The sequence below is a fragment of the Musa acuminata genome, chromosome BXJ3-1 (genome assembly GCF_036884655.1).
Source record: "Musa acuminata AAA Group cultivar baxijiao chromosome BXJ3-1, Cavendish_Baxijiao_AAA, whole genome shotgun sequence".
NCBI classification, from domain to species: domain Eukaryota; kingdom Viridiplantae; phylum Streptophyta; class Magnoliopsida; order Zingiberales; family Musaceae; genus Musa; species Musa acuminata.
The window spans coordinates 6,444,606-6,460,353 of record NC_088349.1 but is presented as its reverse complement, the minus strand read 5'-3'; the positions used below and the strand labels follow the sequence as shown (position 1 = coordinate 6,460,353).

Below are 15,748 nucleotides of genomic sequence, written 5' to 3'. Positions count from 1 at the left end.
AGGGCACACGACACGACTTGCCTACTCTCCTTCCTCAGCCACGAACGACGATGAGTAGGAGCATAGGGTTCGTGACCCTTGGTTATTGATTTACAATTGAGAATGATAGAGTTCAAATATATATTGTATAGCTTAATATTTTCGAAGTCACGATTGCCTAATATTTTTTAAGAATATACATATTTAAAAAAAAATTAATCTAAGATCCATATAATATTTATTTATTTTTAATTAGTTTAGTCCTTCCATTCAAAGATATGAACTTGAATAACCGATGATAAAATAAAAGACACAATATCATGAAAAATAAAAGATCGCAAGGTCAATAACTACTCCCATACAGCGGTTATAAACATCTTTATTGCTAATGAATCAAACTTTGTACTCAGCAATATAAACACGCTGTGTATAACAACAGAAAGAGCCATCACAAAGCAAGGGGTGACATGAAGCCAACAATATGATACTGGTCTTAGTATAATTCATCAGATGTCACTGCCATAGAATGCCTTAAAAGGATGCACAGCACTATCTGTCCACAAAATTTCACATCAAGCCTCATTGTATGATGATATTTAAAGGCTGATGACATGTTAAGCTGATGTGATGCATGCACCTGTGATGATCACTGCTAATATTAGTTCATCGACTACTCCGAAGAATCCTCCATCTTGATTGGGAGGTTTTTAGCTTCCTCTTCTGTTAGATCACTGCTCAAGGAGAAAGATCAAAGTGGATTATCAGAAAAATCAAAAACTTCTTAACCATACATAAAAGAGGTAAGTAGGTGTACAATTCTATTTATAAAGAAAAAAAAAAAAGAAAAAAACCTGTCGGCTGATTCACTTTTGCTGATCAATGTTATCTTTTTCGAATAAAGAAGCTCAAGAAAGTCAGCTAGGTCAGATCTCCGAAATTTCTTACAAATATCAAGCATAAATCGGTTAAATTCCTTTGGCTCCTACACAAACAAAAACCATGGTTTTTAATTAACAGGTGCAAGCTTGCAAAGGACTAGAATAAAACAAGATAATGATCAAGTGCACATTACTTGCACTTTTTTTCAGATAAAATAAAGAATAAGGGCCAAAAGTTACAAAGATTGCTAAAAACAATAAAGACATAAACCTTCCTTGAACTTGTCAAACTAACTTGCTTCGTTTAAGAATTAACATTAAATTGAGAACTTTATTCCTCCACATCACATAAAGAAGTTTGTCATAGTTAACAAAGCAAGAAAAACTTTTGACTGCATGTATAATAATCAAAATATCTTGTCGACATTAACAATATGCCCTTCATCGCTTTGATGGAATAATCCATCCAGGACCCTTTGTCACGACTCGAGTCTGAAGAGCCAACTGGCCAATAACTCCATTTTGGTCCTTCAACCACGGACCAAAATGCTTAAGCGGGAGTTAACGTAGTACATTCATCAGGCCCATATAAGCCAATCATACACATTGCCCACTTCCGATGTGGGACTAATGGGATGTTATAATATCCCCAACTCAATTGGCTTAACGTCCTCGTCAAGGCCCGACATATCCCAGATCGAACCCTAGCATAGTGCATGTGAGGTTTAACTCAGTGGTGGCTCCACGCCGTGATGAGTTCTCTGACTCCATCCACGGGTAGCCCTTTCCTACTCGAGCCCTCTCACCCTGCCCAAATGCTAGGTCGACTCTGATACCAAATGTCACGACCCGAGTCTGATGAGCCAACTGACCAATAACTCCATTTTGGTCCTTCAACCATGGACCAAAATGTTTAAGCGGGAGTTAACGTAGTACACTCATCAGGCTCATATAAGCCAATCATACACATTGCCCACTTCCGATGTGAGACTAATGAGATGTTACACCCTTAATAGGAATTGAGAAAAGGGCTACAGGGAACCGTCAGCTCCTAAATTGCACCAACCCAACAATGGATATGATGAAATATGTTCCCCAAAAGTTGTTAGTCCATTAAGCAAAGCAAACTTTGTCTCTAGATTGCACCAACCAAAGGATATGATGAAATATGTACCCCAAAAGTTGTTGATCCATTAATCAATGCAAACTATGTATCTCAGTGGTGTATAAAGAAGATAGGGCATGAAAAAAATTTCAGCTTTAGTAACTTAATTTATGTTGATCAACAAAGTTGATTATATCTCCACTTCTAGAGATGGTTGCTTATAGTCTAAATGAATCATGGACGATAAGTATCAAATAGTACACTTAATCTAGCCAGATTAATTAGTTTAGCTGCAATTTCATTGATCACACGTTTTTGTGTCTAATGCATCCTAGTGTCGAAACTGCTCACACATCCTTAAAGCCATTTATTTCCCTATTCTATTGAGATAACACATCCCAAATATTAAGTTCTACTGAAATAGTGCTCTAATTCCTGCTTGATTTATGATGACATTCAGTGAATACTTTCTAGTGCTGGTTTAGAAACATAAGCCTGATTTCCTGAAATATGTCTAATCTTTTCTGGTCAAGTATGACAGAGTCGATCAGTTTTCTCTGCTTTAGCATGGTGACAAAATTCTTCAATAAGGATACATTATGAGAGGAAACATTTAGATCTCCTTTCTTCTCTCTTCCCTCCTTTTTTTTTTATTCTCACTGATTCTCCTGATCAAGAGAACCCAAATTTTCTAATCGTATGCCATTTATAGCAGCAAATACTGCAGATACAGAGACAAATCTCTAACAATGTTCAGACTAACATGTTTAAGCATTTTAGAAACTCATTTTCAACAGAAAATACAACCGTAGTTGCGATGAGAATTAATTATGGCAATAATCTTTCCAAAACACTGGGAGGATGATTAGGTTAAAGTAGTTACCTGCTCAAGAATACAGCCTTTACGAAGTGCCATCAAACATTCAATTGCCTTGGGATAGGAATTTCCTTCATAAGAATTTTCTAACAGGTGACAAATATAATGTTGCATATCTTTAATTGCTTCTGTGATCCACTTTGAACTGTCTCTGCGTGCCATCATAGCTTCAAAATCTTGGACAGGATTCAAATCCCCAATTTTTTCTACCTCTAATGAAGATAAGCTTTTTTTCAAACTAGAACTCTGAACCTTAGGAACCACACCATCAACACCCACTTTCTCATCATTTGAAGCTGATGGTTTTTCCCTCCATGCTCGTCTAGACAGCTTCTTTTTCTGGAAAAACACTATGATGTCAACTGAATATGTGACCTACTGAGAATAAAATTTATAATCATTCCCAAATTATAAACCTTTGGGTTCTCCTTCAGCTCAAACCGTTCCTGAAAATTGTTAATAATAGAGTTGTGTCTTGAGAGGAAATCAGGGTCAGGTTCAGCTATCCGCTTAAGACTTCTGTCGAGTTGAGGTACATCTATCTCTGGAGCCTTTGACTTCAGGTGAAGAAACTGATAAAATCTCTGAAACAAAATTATAACATGAAATAATGGTCAGAACACCAGAGTTCCTTGTCATATATCAGGCACAAACAAAATAGCACAGGCATATATCTAAAATTAAATGCTACTAATGTTTCCTAACATTATACCAATATCATAAAAAATCTGTAAATAACTACCATAAAAACATGTTGGCTCATTTTATCAATAATCAAAGTGATATCTTAAGGAAAGATGGCAAACCTCCAAAACTGGGTTTGGAGTATAATCGGGTTGAAGCACTTCTTTTCTATCAAAAGGTGCAAGGTCTAACATCCTAACAAGGTCATCTGCTGCTTCCTGCTGCTGTTGATCTGGCTGCCATGATGATGGGAAACTGCTAAAGGAAGGAAACTGGAACTCTCGAACATCCTCAGCAAAAGGAAGTATGTTGAAGTAAAATGAATCTGGCTGAGCAAGTAACCAATATTTCTTACTATGGATGAGTGATTTAAGATTTATCATAATACAGAATTAACTTTCAGAATTCAAATTTAAGAAAAGCAGATGAATTGAAATAAAATAAACTCACAATGTTATCTATGGAAGATAAATTAGGTGTCAATACCCCAATAGAAACATTTCCTTGACCTTGTCTCCATATGCACCGCAAAACTGCAGACTTATTCATTTCCTTCATTGCTTTAGCCAAAGCTGAAACTGCAATAATTGCTTTCGTGTTCCCAGGTTCAGGAATAAAGATGTACACATCCCTCATATAATAGTGCCTTCACAAAGATAGAACACAAAAGATAGTACAAAAGCTATCTAGTCAAAAGCAAGTTTCAGGTATTGCATGCAGGTCATAGTTTTTATCAGAACCAGAATCTGTCAAATCTAACAAATGCCCTGATCAGAATAGGTTTGTTAAAACAACAAATATTAAACTTGAACCTCAGATTCTCATATATTCAAGCAACAGCTACCCTAAACCTTATAAATGTGGTTAAGATGTTCACATACCATTTCCAAGTACATAAGTAAAACTGAATAAAGCTCTACATCAGGATGATGATATAAACAAAAAGGTTAACGTCCAGGACATAAAAAGAAAAGAATGAAAGGTTAAGAAAAAGGGCATCGGGTTGCTTTGATAATAGATATTAATATAGCTAGTGATGTCATCTACAGTTAACCCTATTTGTTCATTGCTCCTATTGAACCTCACATGTTTCAGCATGGAAGAAAATGACACGATATCAGTAGATGACATAATATATAGAAGTACATGCAAAGACATTAATAACTTGGACCCATCCCCCATTTGTTCACTTTTATTTGTCCTAGATTCTTATGTTTTTTAGGCTTGATAGGGTCCTTGCAGAACCATCCCAGCAATTCCTTTGAAGCATATTATCTCTTCCTTTGATCATGAACTTTTTTAAATGCATGTAAAACCCCAGCAGAGATCATCCTTGACAAATCAAAAAATGGCAAAAATTCTACCATAAGGGAACCGATTCCAACCCTGCCTGACCTTGGAGTTAAGTCTAGGGTTAGATTGGCTTGAGTTCGACATCTAACCTGGGGTCTCCTGCCTAAATTGCATTAGCACCTAAGTGACTCTTTAGAACTTCAATTGACAAGAATATGGTGTTAGAACATTAAAGTCTGTCATAAGACTTCTTAAATTAAAGAAAAGTACCGCAAAATATTTGAAGCATCTGTGAATCCTAAAAGCTTGACACCCTTCTCAGGTTTAAACTTGACTGCCTCCCATTCGGCAGATGATATAGGAACTACTTGTGGCCCATAACGATAACCTTTAATTCTTTGTTCTGGAGGGACAACTTTATCAGGATCCTGTGAACTTTTATATTCAAAATCCACTTTAACCTCGTGGGTAGCAAACTTATCACTTGCAGGCGCTTTATCAGAATACTTTTTTAATGTAGGAAATTTCTCTTCGGATGTCTTTTTATATACCCATACCTGCATAGACAAATAAAATATGAAACACCAGTAAAAGTATAAATCTAAATAGTAGTAAATAACACAAAGAACTGTATTGCAGCAAGCAGAATGCTAAACTTTATACAACTTGACAAAGTTTGAAGTTTGAACGATAATATTACCAAAGTCTAGAAATATATGGAAGCCTATGTCAAACAACTAAAGGTTCATGTTCATATACAAGGGTCAGTAAATTGCAAAAGCCCTACTCCATAGATAAGAGATAGAAAAGATGGAAAAGGCCCTAAAAAAATCACATGTAAAATTCAAAAATTTTAAAATAGTCAAGGGATAGTCAACTAAAGGATCACTTTGATATACAAGGGATAGTCAATTGTGCAAAAGCCCTACTCAATAGATAGGAGATAGAAAAGATGGAAGAGGCCCTAAAAACTCGTATAGAATTTCACATGCATGCAAAGACTATCTTTTATGAATAGAAGTTGATTACTAACCATCTGAACCCAAATTCTAAATAGAGAATCTTGTTATTTATTCCGGTAATTAATATGGCTGTTCACATTATTCAGATCCAAAAATGTTGGCACCTAGGAACGTTGAAAAGCAGACAATGAAACAAATATTCATTCAACCACCAGATACTATTGAGTATCAACAAATCTATACTACAGCCTTCCTTGAACAAAGTGGAAATAACTAATTAGAAAACATGATTCTGATTCAATTACTTTTTTATATTATAGATAACATAAAAAAACATAAAGAGTAATTATGAGTCTGTTCATGTTTACTACAGCCTCGATTGAACAAAGTCGAAATAACTAATTGAAAAACATGGTTCTCATTCAAGTACTTTTTCTATTGCAGAAAATAATACACTATAGAGTGGAAGTCTGTGTCGTATAACCACTGGACCTATTTATCTCGTCTGATAACAAAACTATAAAAGATAACATAGACAAACGTATAGTCATTATGAGTCTGTTCATGCTTATTAAATAATATCTCGATCTCACCTTGATTTTCATCATTGAGCATAGTTCCAAGTCTCCTCTGAATACTGTGACAGGGACTACATTTCGTGTTTTGATAGCACCCAGCAATGATGTTGCACAATCAACATGTACAGTCTTTGCCATTGCTTTCCTTGAGAATTGATCCAAGAGTTTGTCATTCTCATCAATTGCTCCCAGATGTTCAGTACTACATATTTTTTCTCTGATGATCAGACAATTTAGTCTTATTCCAAGAACTTTCATCTGTTGAGAGATAGTGTCGACCTGATCTTCTTTTGTCCCTTCATAAGGCTCTTTAGTAGAAAACCGTGCATCAGTAATGAGATAAAGACGTTTTTTTCCTTTGTCTGAAACTCCAAATTTCTTGATCAGCATATCCATCCCAACCACAATGGCATCCAAAACTAGCAACAAGTCAAGGATCATAGAAATTGCAATCAATATATGATCCTACGGCACAAGATTTCTGCCCAAAGAGATGCTATAGATTTTATTAAAAACAATTAAACAATAACTACACAACAAAGGAAACATCGGTATCCCCCTTAAAAAATAATAGAAGATGACAACCTTAAGTAAAACATGGCATCAAAATCAGAAAGATCTCAGAAATAGTCATCCAAGATTTCATCTTCTTGATGATTTTATGGCTATCTGAAGATGTTGCATTTGCCTAAAAAAGGAAAGAAACATAATAATTTGCAGAAGACAAAAATAAAAACGGTAATATTGTTAAAAAAATCAAATTTGTGATTCTTGCACATGTTTGAAATGTTCCACAAATGCAGTTTCAGAAAGAGCAAAATAGTTCCTCGCAATTATTTGTATTATTGGAAGCATAAGCCTATATATGGATATGCAATCACCTAAGCCAGATAAAAGAGATGAAACTAAGACACTAAGACAAGTAAGCATTACAGTGGACTCAACATTAGCACTGCAGTAACCATTCAAAAACAAGAGCTAGAACAAAGACTAGAGCAGAAAGGAATGCCAAGGATGCCCATAATGAGCTGAATTAGGATACAATCACCGGGGAAAGTTCCTTTGGGAAGATTTTTCAAAACCACCACTGCATCATCATCTACAACTCTAATATCACGTAGAACCACCACATGTTCATATCCACCCACTTCTTTCTCAAGCTCATTGTTAGTATCTGAAAATTCCATTCTAATATCATCAAACAAGCTTTTCAATTGATAGCAACAAAAAATACGAAAAACAAAATAAATAAATCAAGAAAAAGATAAAAAATGACAAAGAGAAATTATTTTTGTCTAAACGGTAATACCACTATTTTGCTCATTATAAAAATCAGGAAAATAGAAGTCAGAATCTGTGCTCCATTTGGATGTTTCATATCAAATGAACCTCAAGCAAATTGGTAAAAATCAATTTGATGCAAACTGGTAAAACCTTAAGAATCTAAGCTCTTATATGCACATTTGATGCAGTGTTAAAGATGAACCTAAAGAAAATTGGTAAAAACCATTGGTTAAACCAGGCTACCAAAATTTTGAGTGATGCAACAGATGTAGGGATCTTAGAATGTGGTGCAACAACTTCAATGACTGAATTGTGAACAAGTAAAACCACATTCAGGTAAAGATTACCTTCAGTTCCAAACAGAATAATTCCAACCTCATCACTCTTACTAAAAATTAACTGCAAAAATGGAAAAATAACGAACAACATTAATCTGGATCTCATTAAGAAATAAAAATATGAGAATGAAATTACCTGAAATTTTAAAAAGAAAATCATTCGTTTTTTCCATACATGAGATGAATAGCAAAATTCAGTACTGAAGAATAAACCAAGGATGGACTCATATAAGGAAACCAGTTCGTGAAGTTACTGTGTCTACACAGAGAAAAAATAAAGCCTTGACTCTAATTCCTTACCTTCTTTTGCACGAGCATTGAGCAAACACCTTCGACGTCCTGAAGAACACTATGTATCGAGGGACCAACATCAATCAGCAAAACCAGCGACTCCTATGGGAATGGAAGGACACAAAAACAATGTGATGCTAGAAAATCAAAGCACACATAGCATGCTAACCAAAGTTGCAAAACCCTATCTAATAGCAAAGCCAGCGATCTAACGGCAGATTCGAACATAAACTACTGGCACATATTAGCCACGATCAGCAAAGAGTTCGGATATCGTTCAGATAGACATCGGATGCGAAAATATCTAAAATTCATAGTCACGATGAAGCTCGAGCTCAAGGATGACACCTTTTTGTTTGGATTTCAAACGGAAGACAACATGAGAGAAAGGTAACCAAAGGTAATTCATGCAAAGACCAAATCGATGATAACTGATTATGCAGAAGCAAAGAACGGAAAAAAAACACTGCTTAAGATTAACTATGAGGGGCCTAATTGAAGATGGAATTAGCTAGGGTTAGCGATTGGGTGCCTACCTTGTTGCGAGCCATTGCGGAAGAGGATTCGAGGAGAAATCGTGGGGAAAGGAGAGGCGACCTGAACGAGGAAATTGATAGTAGCTTCCCAAACAAGCGCCTGGGTTCTCTACAGAGAAGGTTTGGGGGAAGAGCTCAGCTGTTTGCTCTCCTTCCCGCCTACGCTAACCCAGCACCAGAGCAGGCCGACTCGGGCCGGACAAAATCGGACCGGATCGAATCCTGCGGGCCGACTGGGCGTAATCCGTGAGGCAAAACATTCGGATTCGGGTTTGCATAGTTATTGATGATAACATGCGGGTGCACATCCGGCGCCCAACGATAGTGACAGGGTCAAACGGCTGGTCACGGACGTTGCGCGTGGGAGGCGATCATTTGGCTTCTTCTTGTGGCAGCCGCGTAAAGCGAAGGGAGAAGGGAGGGGAAGGGAAGAGCAGAAATGGTGAACACCTTCTTCGTGTTCTGCGCCTGCATCGACCAGGCGAGCATCGGCGTGGTGGAGAAGTGGGGGCGCTTCCTCAGCCTCGCCGGCCCTGGCCTTCACTTCTTCAACCCCTTCGCCGGAGAGTGCCTTGCCGGCGTTCTCTCCACCCGCGTCTCCTCGCTCGACGTCCGCGTGGAGACCAAGACCAAGGTCCCTGTCCTCCCCCTCCTCCATCTCATTTAATGAACCTGATGTGTTTCTTCGGTTTGATTCAATGCGCTTCGGTAGAAATCGATCTGATTAGGATATTTACCTAATTGAATCGCATGCATGGCCTTCTAATTCCTCCCACTGTCTTGCTTCATCGCCAATCATGGTCTCACACTAGTATGTAACGAATTCTATGATCATAGTGGCCAAAGATTCAATTTTTCATATTTTTCTTCTTCATTTTTGCTCACCTCTTTTTTCTCCTTTTGATCTTCACTCTTTTGGTGGAACGGAGAGGAGATAATTGTGTATGAAGATGCCATTTGCAATAAGGATATCTATGTTACCTGTTGGTTTCTTCATGCCGTGTCGTTGGGATCGGTACGGCTTGGTCCGATCCCGATCGTGCAAGGGCGTCCACGTGGGCGTCCGAGATGGGGATGGAAGGGCGAGGTCGGGTTGGAGCTGGCATCTCCGGGGCCGCCCCGAGGTGGGACTTGGATTCTTGCTTCAGCGTCGCCTTCTTGCACAAAAGGTCAATGTCGGGAGGGAGATTTTTGACTTGACCCTCCGAAGCTTAAGTTAGTATGAGGTGGATCTGAGGGTGTTTCTTGTGTCCGAGGTTCGATCCCCCGGCATTGACCATGGGTCGATATTTATACCTATTGCAGGGAGTCAGCCATACTTAGGTCGTTAATGGTCATCGATGCTTCGGGCAGTGGTACATATTCTTTGGGTGGCGCTGGTCAACCTGTACTGTTCCACGCCATGCAGCGCCGTCTTCTATGACCTCAGGCGGCATGGGCATGGTCTCACGTCGCCGCGTGGGCGGTACCAGAATATTCCCTATCATTCTCTCCCCTCCCATAGAGGCGTGCCTCGAGTTCCTCATAGGGGGCTCAAGGTACGTCTTTTTATGCTGTGGGTGATCAGGGTCCTTGCTTTTCGGCTGGATCCGTGGTGCCTTCAGGTGCAGGAGATTTGTAGTGGTAGGCCCTTTTCGGGTCGGGTGGTTCGTCTTCGTTTCCTCGGCTTGCTGTAGTAAGTCGTCTGTTCGTCCGGGCTGCGTGACCCGAGCATATGTCTGTCGTGGTTGGTCTTCCGGTCGATGTGCCCGACTCGGGCACACATCCGTTGTAGTGAGTCTTCTGGTCGAGGTACACGACTCGTGTTTTGCTTCGTCGAGGTGCACGACTCGGGCTTTGCTTGGCCGACGTACACAACTCGGGCTCATGTTCGCCATAGCAGGTCTTGCACGATTGAGGTGCACAACTCGGGCTCTACTTGGCCGAGGTACATGACATGGGCTCACATCCGCCGTAGCGGGTCTTACACGACCGAGGTGCATGACTCAGGCTCTGCTTGGCCGAGGTGCATGACTTGGGCTTTTCTTGACCGAGGTGCACGATTCGGGCTCTGCTTGGTCGAGGTACACGACTCAAGCTCACGCCTGCCGTAGCGGGTCTTGCAAGACCGAGGTGCACAACTCGGGCTCTACTTGACCGAGGTGCACGACTCGGGCTCTGCTTCACAAGATGTGCCCTCATTTTAGCGCAAAAAATGTTGGTGTCTTCACGTCATGTCTTGGGGGTCAATACAGCTTGGTTCGGTCCTGATTGTGTGAGGGCATCCACGTGGGTGTCCGAGATGGGGATGGAAGGGCGAGGTCAGGTCGGAGCTGGCGTCTCCGGGGCCGACCCGAGGTGGGACTTGGATTCCTGCTTCAGCGCTGCCTTCCTGCACAAAAGGTCAATGTCGGGAGGGAAATTCCCGACTCGACCCCTCCGAAGCTTAAGTTAGTATGAGGTGGATCTATGGGTGTTTCTTGTGTTCGAGGTCTGATCCCTTAGCACTAACCAGGGGGTCGATATTTATACTTGTCATAGGGAGTTGGTTGTACTCAGGTCGTTAATGGCCGCTGATGCTCCGGGCGACATGGGTCGACTTGTATTGTTCTACACCAACGACGCTGTCTTGTACGACCTTGGGCGGCGCGGGCATGGTCTCACATTGTCGCGGGGATGCTATGTCCCTTCAAGTCTATACCCACGCATGCGCCTTGGCACCGAGGCGCCATGTCGTCTTCGAGATGCCACACCAACTCTGAGGTGGCTACCGACCGTTATCGCGTGGGCGACCGACCAAATGGTCCCTTATCATTATCATCGTCATATGTGAATTGGTGTTTCCATCAATTATGGTACACAGGATCAAGGTTTGCGATTTCGAATCGTACCGCTCGTATCGGGTGGTACGTATTGGTTTGCCTGTGAACCGGTACGCGGATCGCCCGCTACTGGTCGGTCTGCTCAATTTAGCGGCGAGGCTGAGGGAGAAGCGTTGAAGAAGGAAGAAGGAGAGGACGTTCGAAGAAGAGAGAGAATTGGGAGAACCTCGGCGCGAACTTGTTTCCACGCCCTTTCTCGATCCCGTTCCGGCATCGCCCTCCCTCGATGATCCCAATCTAGGAGGTAACGACGAGAAGAGTCGTAAAGAGGAGGATTTGGAGGCGTAGGGATCAAGGGAGGCGACGGCTAGAGCAGCGGAAGAGGCTATCTCCTTCATTGCCTCGTCTACGACTCTACGACCTTCTTTGCCGAAGGCCGAAGACGTCTGCGGCTTTCGTTGCGTTCTTTGCTGAAGGCCAAAAATGTTTGCGGCCTTCGACGTCTTCGCCGAATGCCATAGACGAGGCAACGAGGAGAAGAGGAGGCAATGTCATCGAGGCTACGTACACCTTTTTTTTAATATTTTTATATTTTTTTAATATTTTTATATATTGATTTTTTTATTTTTTATATAAAAATATATTTTATATTTTTATATATTAATTATATATATATATATATATATATATTTTTTTTTTAGGTGTACTGTTTGGTATGTCATGGCGTACCACTCGGTACGACATACCGTACCATATCGAGCAAAGCTCGATATACCGGTACGGTATGAAATTTCAAACCTTGCACAGGATTACTATAAAACTCAATGTAACGAACTCATCTATGTATGGAAATCGGTTAGGACATTAGGAAGGTAAGTCCAGCATTTTAGATCTCCTAAAGCACTGGGAATTGAGTTGAAGAGTAATGTCAACCACAGCTTATTCATATTCAATAATGTAAGACTATTGATTATATACGTAAACCAAAATTTTGTCCCATTGGCCTTCTAGGCCTTGTAGAAAATAAACCATAAAAATTGGCTTTCAGCAATGTCATTTGCATATGCACACCTAGCCTAAGGTTTGAAGTTCAAGTTTGATTCAGGTCAATTTGAATGATGAGATCTCCACACAAAAGTTCCTCTTGGTCCTTCTTTTTGAGGCAAAGTTTCTCTTAGTATCAAATTTTTCGTGCATTTTTCATTATTTCTGGAATCTTCGATTGGTTTCCTATATGGTCTCTATGTTGGAATATTTTGGTTACTGACACTGTATGTTCTGTGCAACAGGATAATGTTTTTGTGCAACTGGTTTGTTCGATTCAGTATCGCGTCGTTAAAGAAAATGCTGATGATGCTTTCTATGAGTTGCAAAATCCACAAGAGCAGATCCAAGCTTATGTTTTTGATGGTGGTTATAAGTTTTTGAATTATGTTGTTTCATTTGTAATGGTCGTACACATTGGTCTAATATCATGCCTGCTCTGGTTGAAATCATAGTGGTCCGAGCCCATGTTCCAAGAATGACTCTTGATGAGCTCTTTGAGCAAAAAGGTGATGTGGCAAAAGCAGTCCTTGAGGAGCTAGAAAAGGTATTTATTACAAGTATCTTAGTGACATCCATTCTTCTTTCAGTACCGGGAACTGTGCAGTTCTCCTCTAAATACATTAGTTTACTTGCAATATAAAACATTATTTCCTCTCTTGTTCTTCATGTTAATAGTTTTTATTATTCTGGGACCAAATTTTGATACAGATGTTATTCTTGCAAAGTACTAATTATATGTGCTAGTACTTTTATGTGATTATTATGAATTCTTCAGTTGTAAATTTCCACCTGTCTGCACTAATGTCCCTGGTTATTATCGGGCATTTTTGTTGTTTGTTATCCTCATTCACTTCTGTGTATTTACATAGTCATATATAATATTAGAGGGTTAAGTATTTTTCTTGCTACCATTTCCATACCATATCATATCTAAGCTTTTGTAGTTTTGATGCTTTAACATGTGTGCATCCTGTTTGTTATTTGATTGCATTTTTCAGTTGATTTTACACATTCTTTGAAATGTTATTATTTTCTATTTTGAGCTGTTTTTGCATTTTCACCAAACTTACCTATTGTTATGGTGATTGGATTCCTTCCTTTTGTTGCTTAGTTATTAATAAATCTGCAATGTTATGCACTTGATTTTAAGAAGTAACCAATGTTAAGCACTGAATTTGAAAAAGCAAAGTTTAGATTGGTTATTTGTTGCTAGAATTGACTTTTGCATAACTATTGAACTTTATAATTGTTTTGGTCTGTCATCTCTTCTAATCAAGTGATACTAGGCAGTCTTTACTAATCATAATGATTGTGCAATATTCCTATATTGACAATTATGTCCTTCTGAATGGAAATTATGTTCAGGTGATGGGTGGGTATGGTTATAACATTGAGCAGATACTCATGGTTGATATTATACCAGATGCCTCAGTGCGTAGAGCGATGAACGAGATAAATGCTGGTATTTAATATGCTTGGTTTAGTATTTCCTCGCGCATATATAGACTACTACAATTTCTATAGGATATTCCGTTGATGGCTATGCTACTTATTGTTGATAAATTCTTGTAGTTGCATCATATAAATTTTTTTAGCTGTTATAGAAAATTCCTGCCATATTGTATAAATAGTTTCATTGTGAAACCGACCTGCGACTTAGGAGACTAGAGTTCGGGTCATGAAAACAAACTCTTTAAATATTTAAAGATAAGAACGTGTACTTTGACTGTCCCCAGATCCTACATTTGTGGGAGCCTCGTGCACTGAGAACACCATTTTTATTATGAAACTGATCCGGTAGGTTTTTTTAGTTTAATCATGTTCCAAAGTGTACTATTTTTTGATGACATGATTACTTTTTTTTTTCATTTAAGAAGAAGAGACTTATTTTGCTAGCGTCTAGGAAGATAGTTCTCATCGCATTAGTTTTGATTATTGCATATATTTTTTTATTTTTATATAAAAGGGTGATTTAATGTAATCCAATCATGCCACCTTAACAGATTATACGTAATGGAACCTATATGTATGTAGAACCATAACAATCCCTATTTATAAATTAGAATATCATTTTGGCCTGATGCTTTGGAGATTAGATCCTCTCAAAGACTCCTCAAAGGAAACACCTTGTTTTATCTCTATACACATATGATTTGTATTATATATTAATTTGTCATGAGAAGGACCGATTATTGTATAGTTGTAAACTTGTAATAGTGCTAGAAGCAAACATGGTAACTGATCGGTAACTGATCTGCAAAATTGACATCTTTTGACAAACAGGTTGTAAACTCATTCTAATGACCCCAGAAATTATTAGAATGGATTACATTTCCAAAACCTTAAGAACATATGGATGACATTGTTGCTAGCTACCATGCTCTTGTAGATATTAATAGTTGTTTTAAGTCCATGATTTTTCTCCTTCCTATTCCAGCATTCTCTCAATTGTTCTTTCTTAATTGCAGCCCAGAGGCTTCAGCTTGCTAGTGTCTACAAAGGAGAAGCTGAAAAGGTCCTGATGGTGAAGAAAGCCGAAGCAGAGGCAGAGGCCAAATATCTTTCGGGCATTGGGATAGCAAAGCAGCGCCAGGCTATAACCGAGGGACTAAGGGATAACATCTTGAACTTCTCTAACACAGTGTCTGGCACTTCTGCTAAAGAGGTGATGGATCTAATAATGGTCACACAGTACTTTGACACCATCAAAGAGCTTGGAAACTCATCAAAGAACACGACCGTGTTCATTCCTCATGGCCCCGGCCATGTGAGAGATGTAACTGATCAGATACGTAATGGAGTGATGGAAGCATCGAGCTATCTGGTCGGAAACTGATCTCTTTCCAGTGTTTCATTCTCTGAGTGTCACGACTCTCTGCTAGTCATACAAGCGTGTCTCTGTTTTCATCATCAATGTTTGGGTTTCATAAATTTGGTGGTTGTCATAATGTAAATAAATAATAATGTGGCCATAGTTAAACAACTTTTCTATTTACTTTTTAAGAGTCAGTCACTAGTACTTGTATCATTACCTGTGGTCTTTGAGCATGAAACTTCAATAACAGGATTTGTTTCTGGACTTCAAATATTGTCCC

At 39.1% G+C, this 15,748-nt stretch overlaps 2 protein-coding genes across 2 annotated transcripts; one reads left to right on the top strand and one right to left on the bottom strand.

Moving 5' to 3' along the window:
* Positions 1-338: 338 nt before the first annotated feature.
* LOC135628893 (ATP-dependent DNA helicase 2 subunit KU80-like) lies at positions 339-8,962 on the bottom strand. Its single transcript, XM_065135852.1, has 12 exons — positions 8,806-8,962; positions 8,279-8,371; positions 7,988-8,039; positions 7,399-7,530; positions 6,372-6,775; positions 5,087-5,373; positions 3,974-4,169; positions 3,646-3,852; positions 3,256-3,423; positions 2,846-3,178; positions 831-961; positions 339-710 (listed from the first exon to the last, which is right to left on the bottom strand). The coding sequence occupies exons 1-12, from the start codon at positions 8,818-8,820 to the stop codon at positions 650-652; spliced, it is 2,079 nt and encodes a 692-aa protein (XP_064991924.1). The 5' UTR covers positions 8,821-8,962; the 3' UTR covers positions 339-649.
* Positions 8,963-9,175: 213 nt separating this feature from the next.
* On the top strand, positions 9,176-15,739 carry LOC135628137 (hypersensitive-induced response protein 4-like). Its single transcript, XM_065134612.1, has 5 exons — positions 9,176-9,439; positions 12,896-13,016; positions 13,106-13,197; positions 14,019-14,115; positions 15,122-15,739. Exons 1-5 carry the CDS (start codon positions 9,245-9,247, stop codon positions 15,487-15,489), a joined length of 873 nt encoding a protein of 290 aa, XP_064990684.1. The 5' UTR covers positions 9,176-9,244; the 3' UTR covers positions 15,490-15,739.
* Positions 15,740-15,748: the final 9 nt, after the last annotated feature.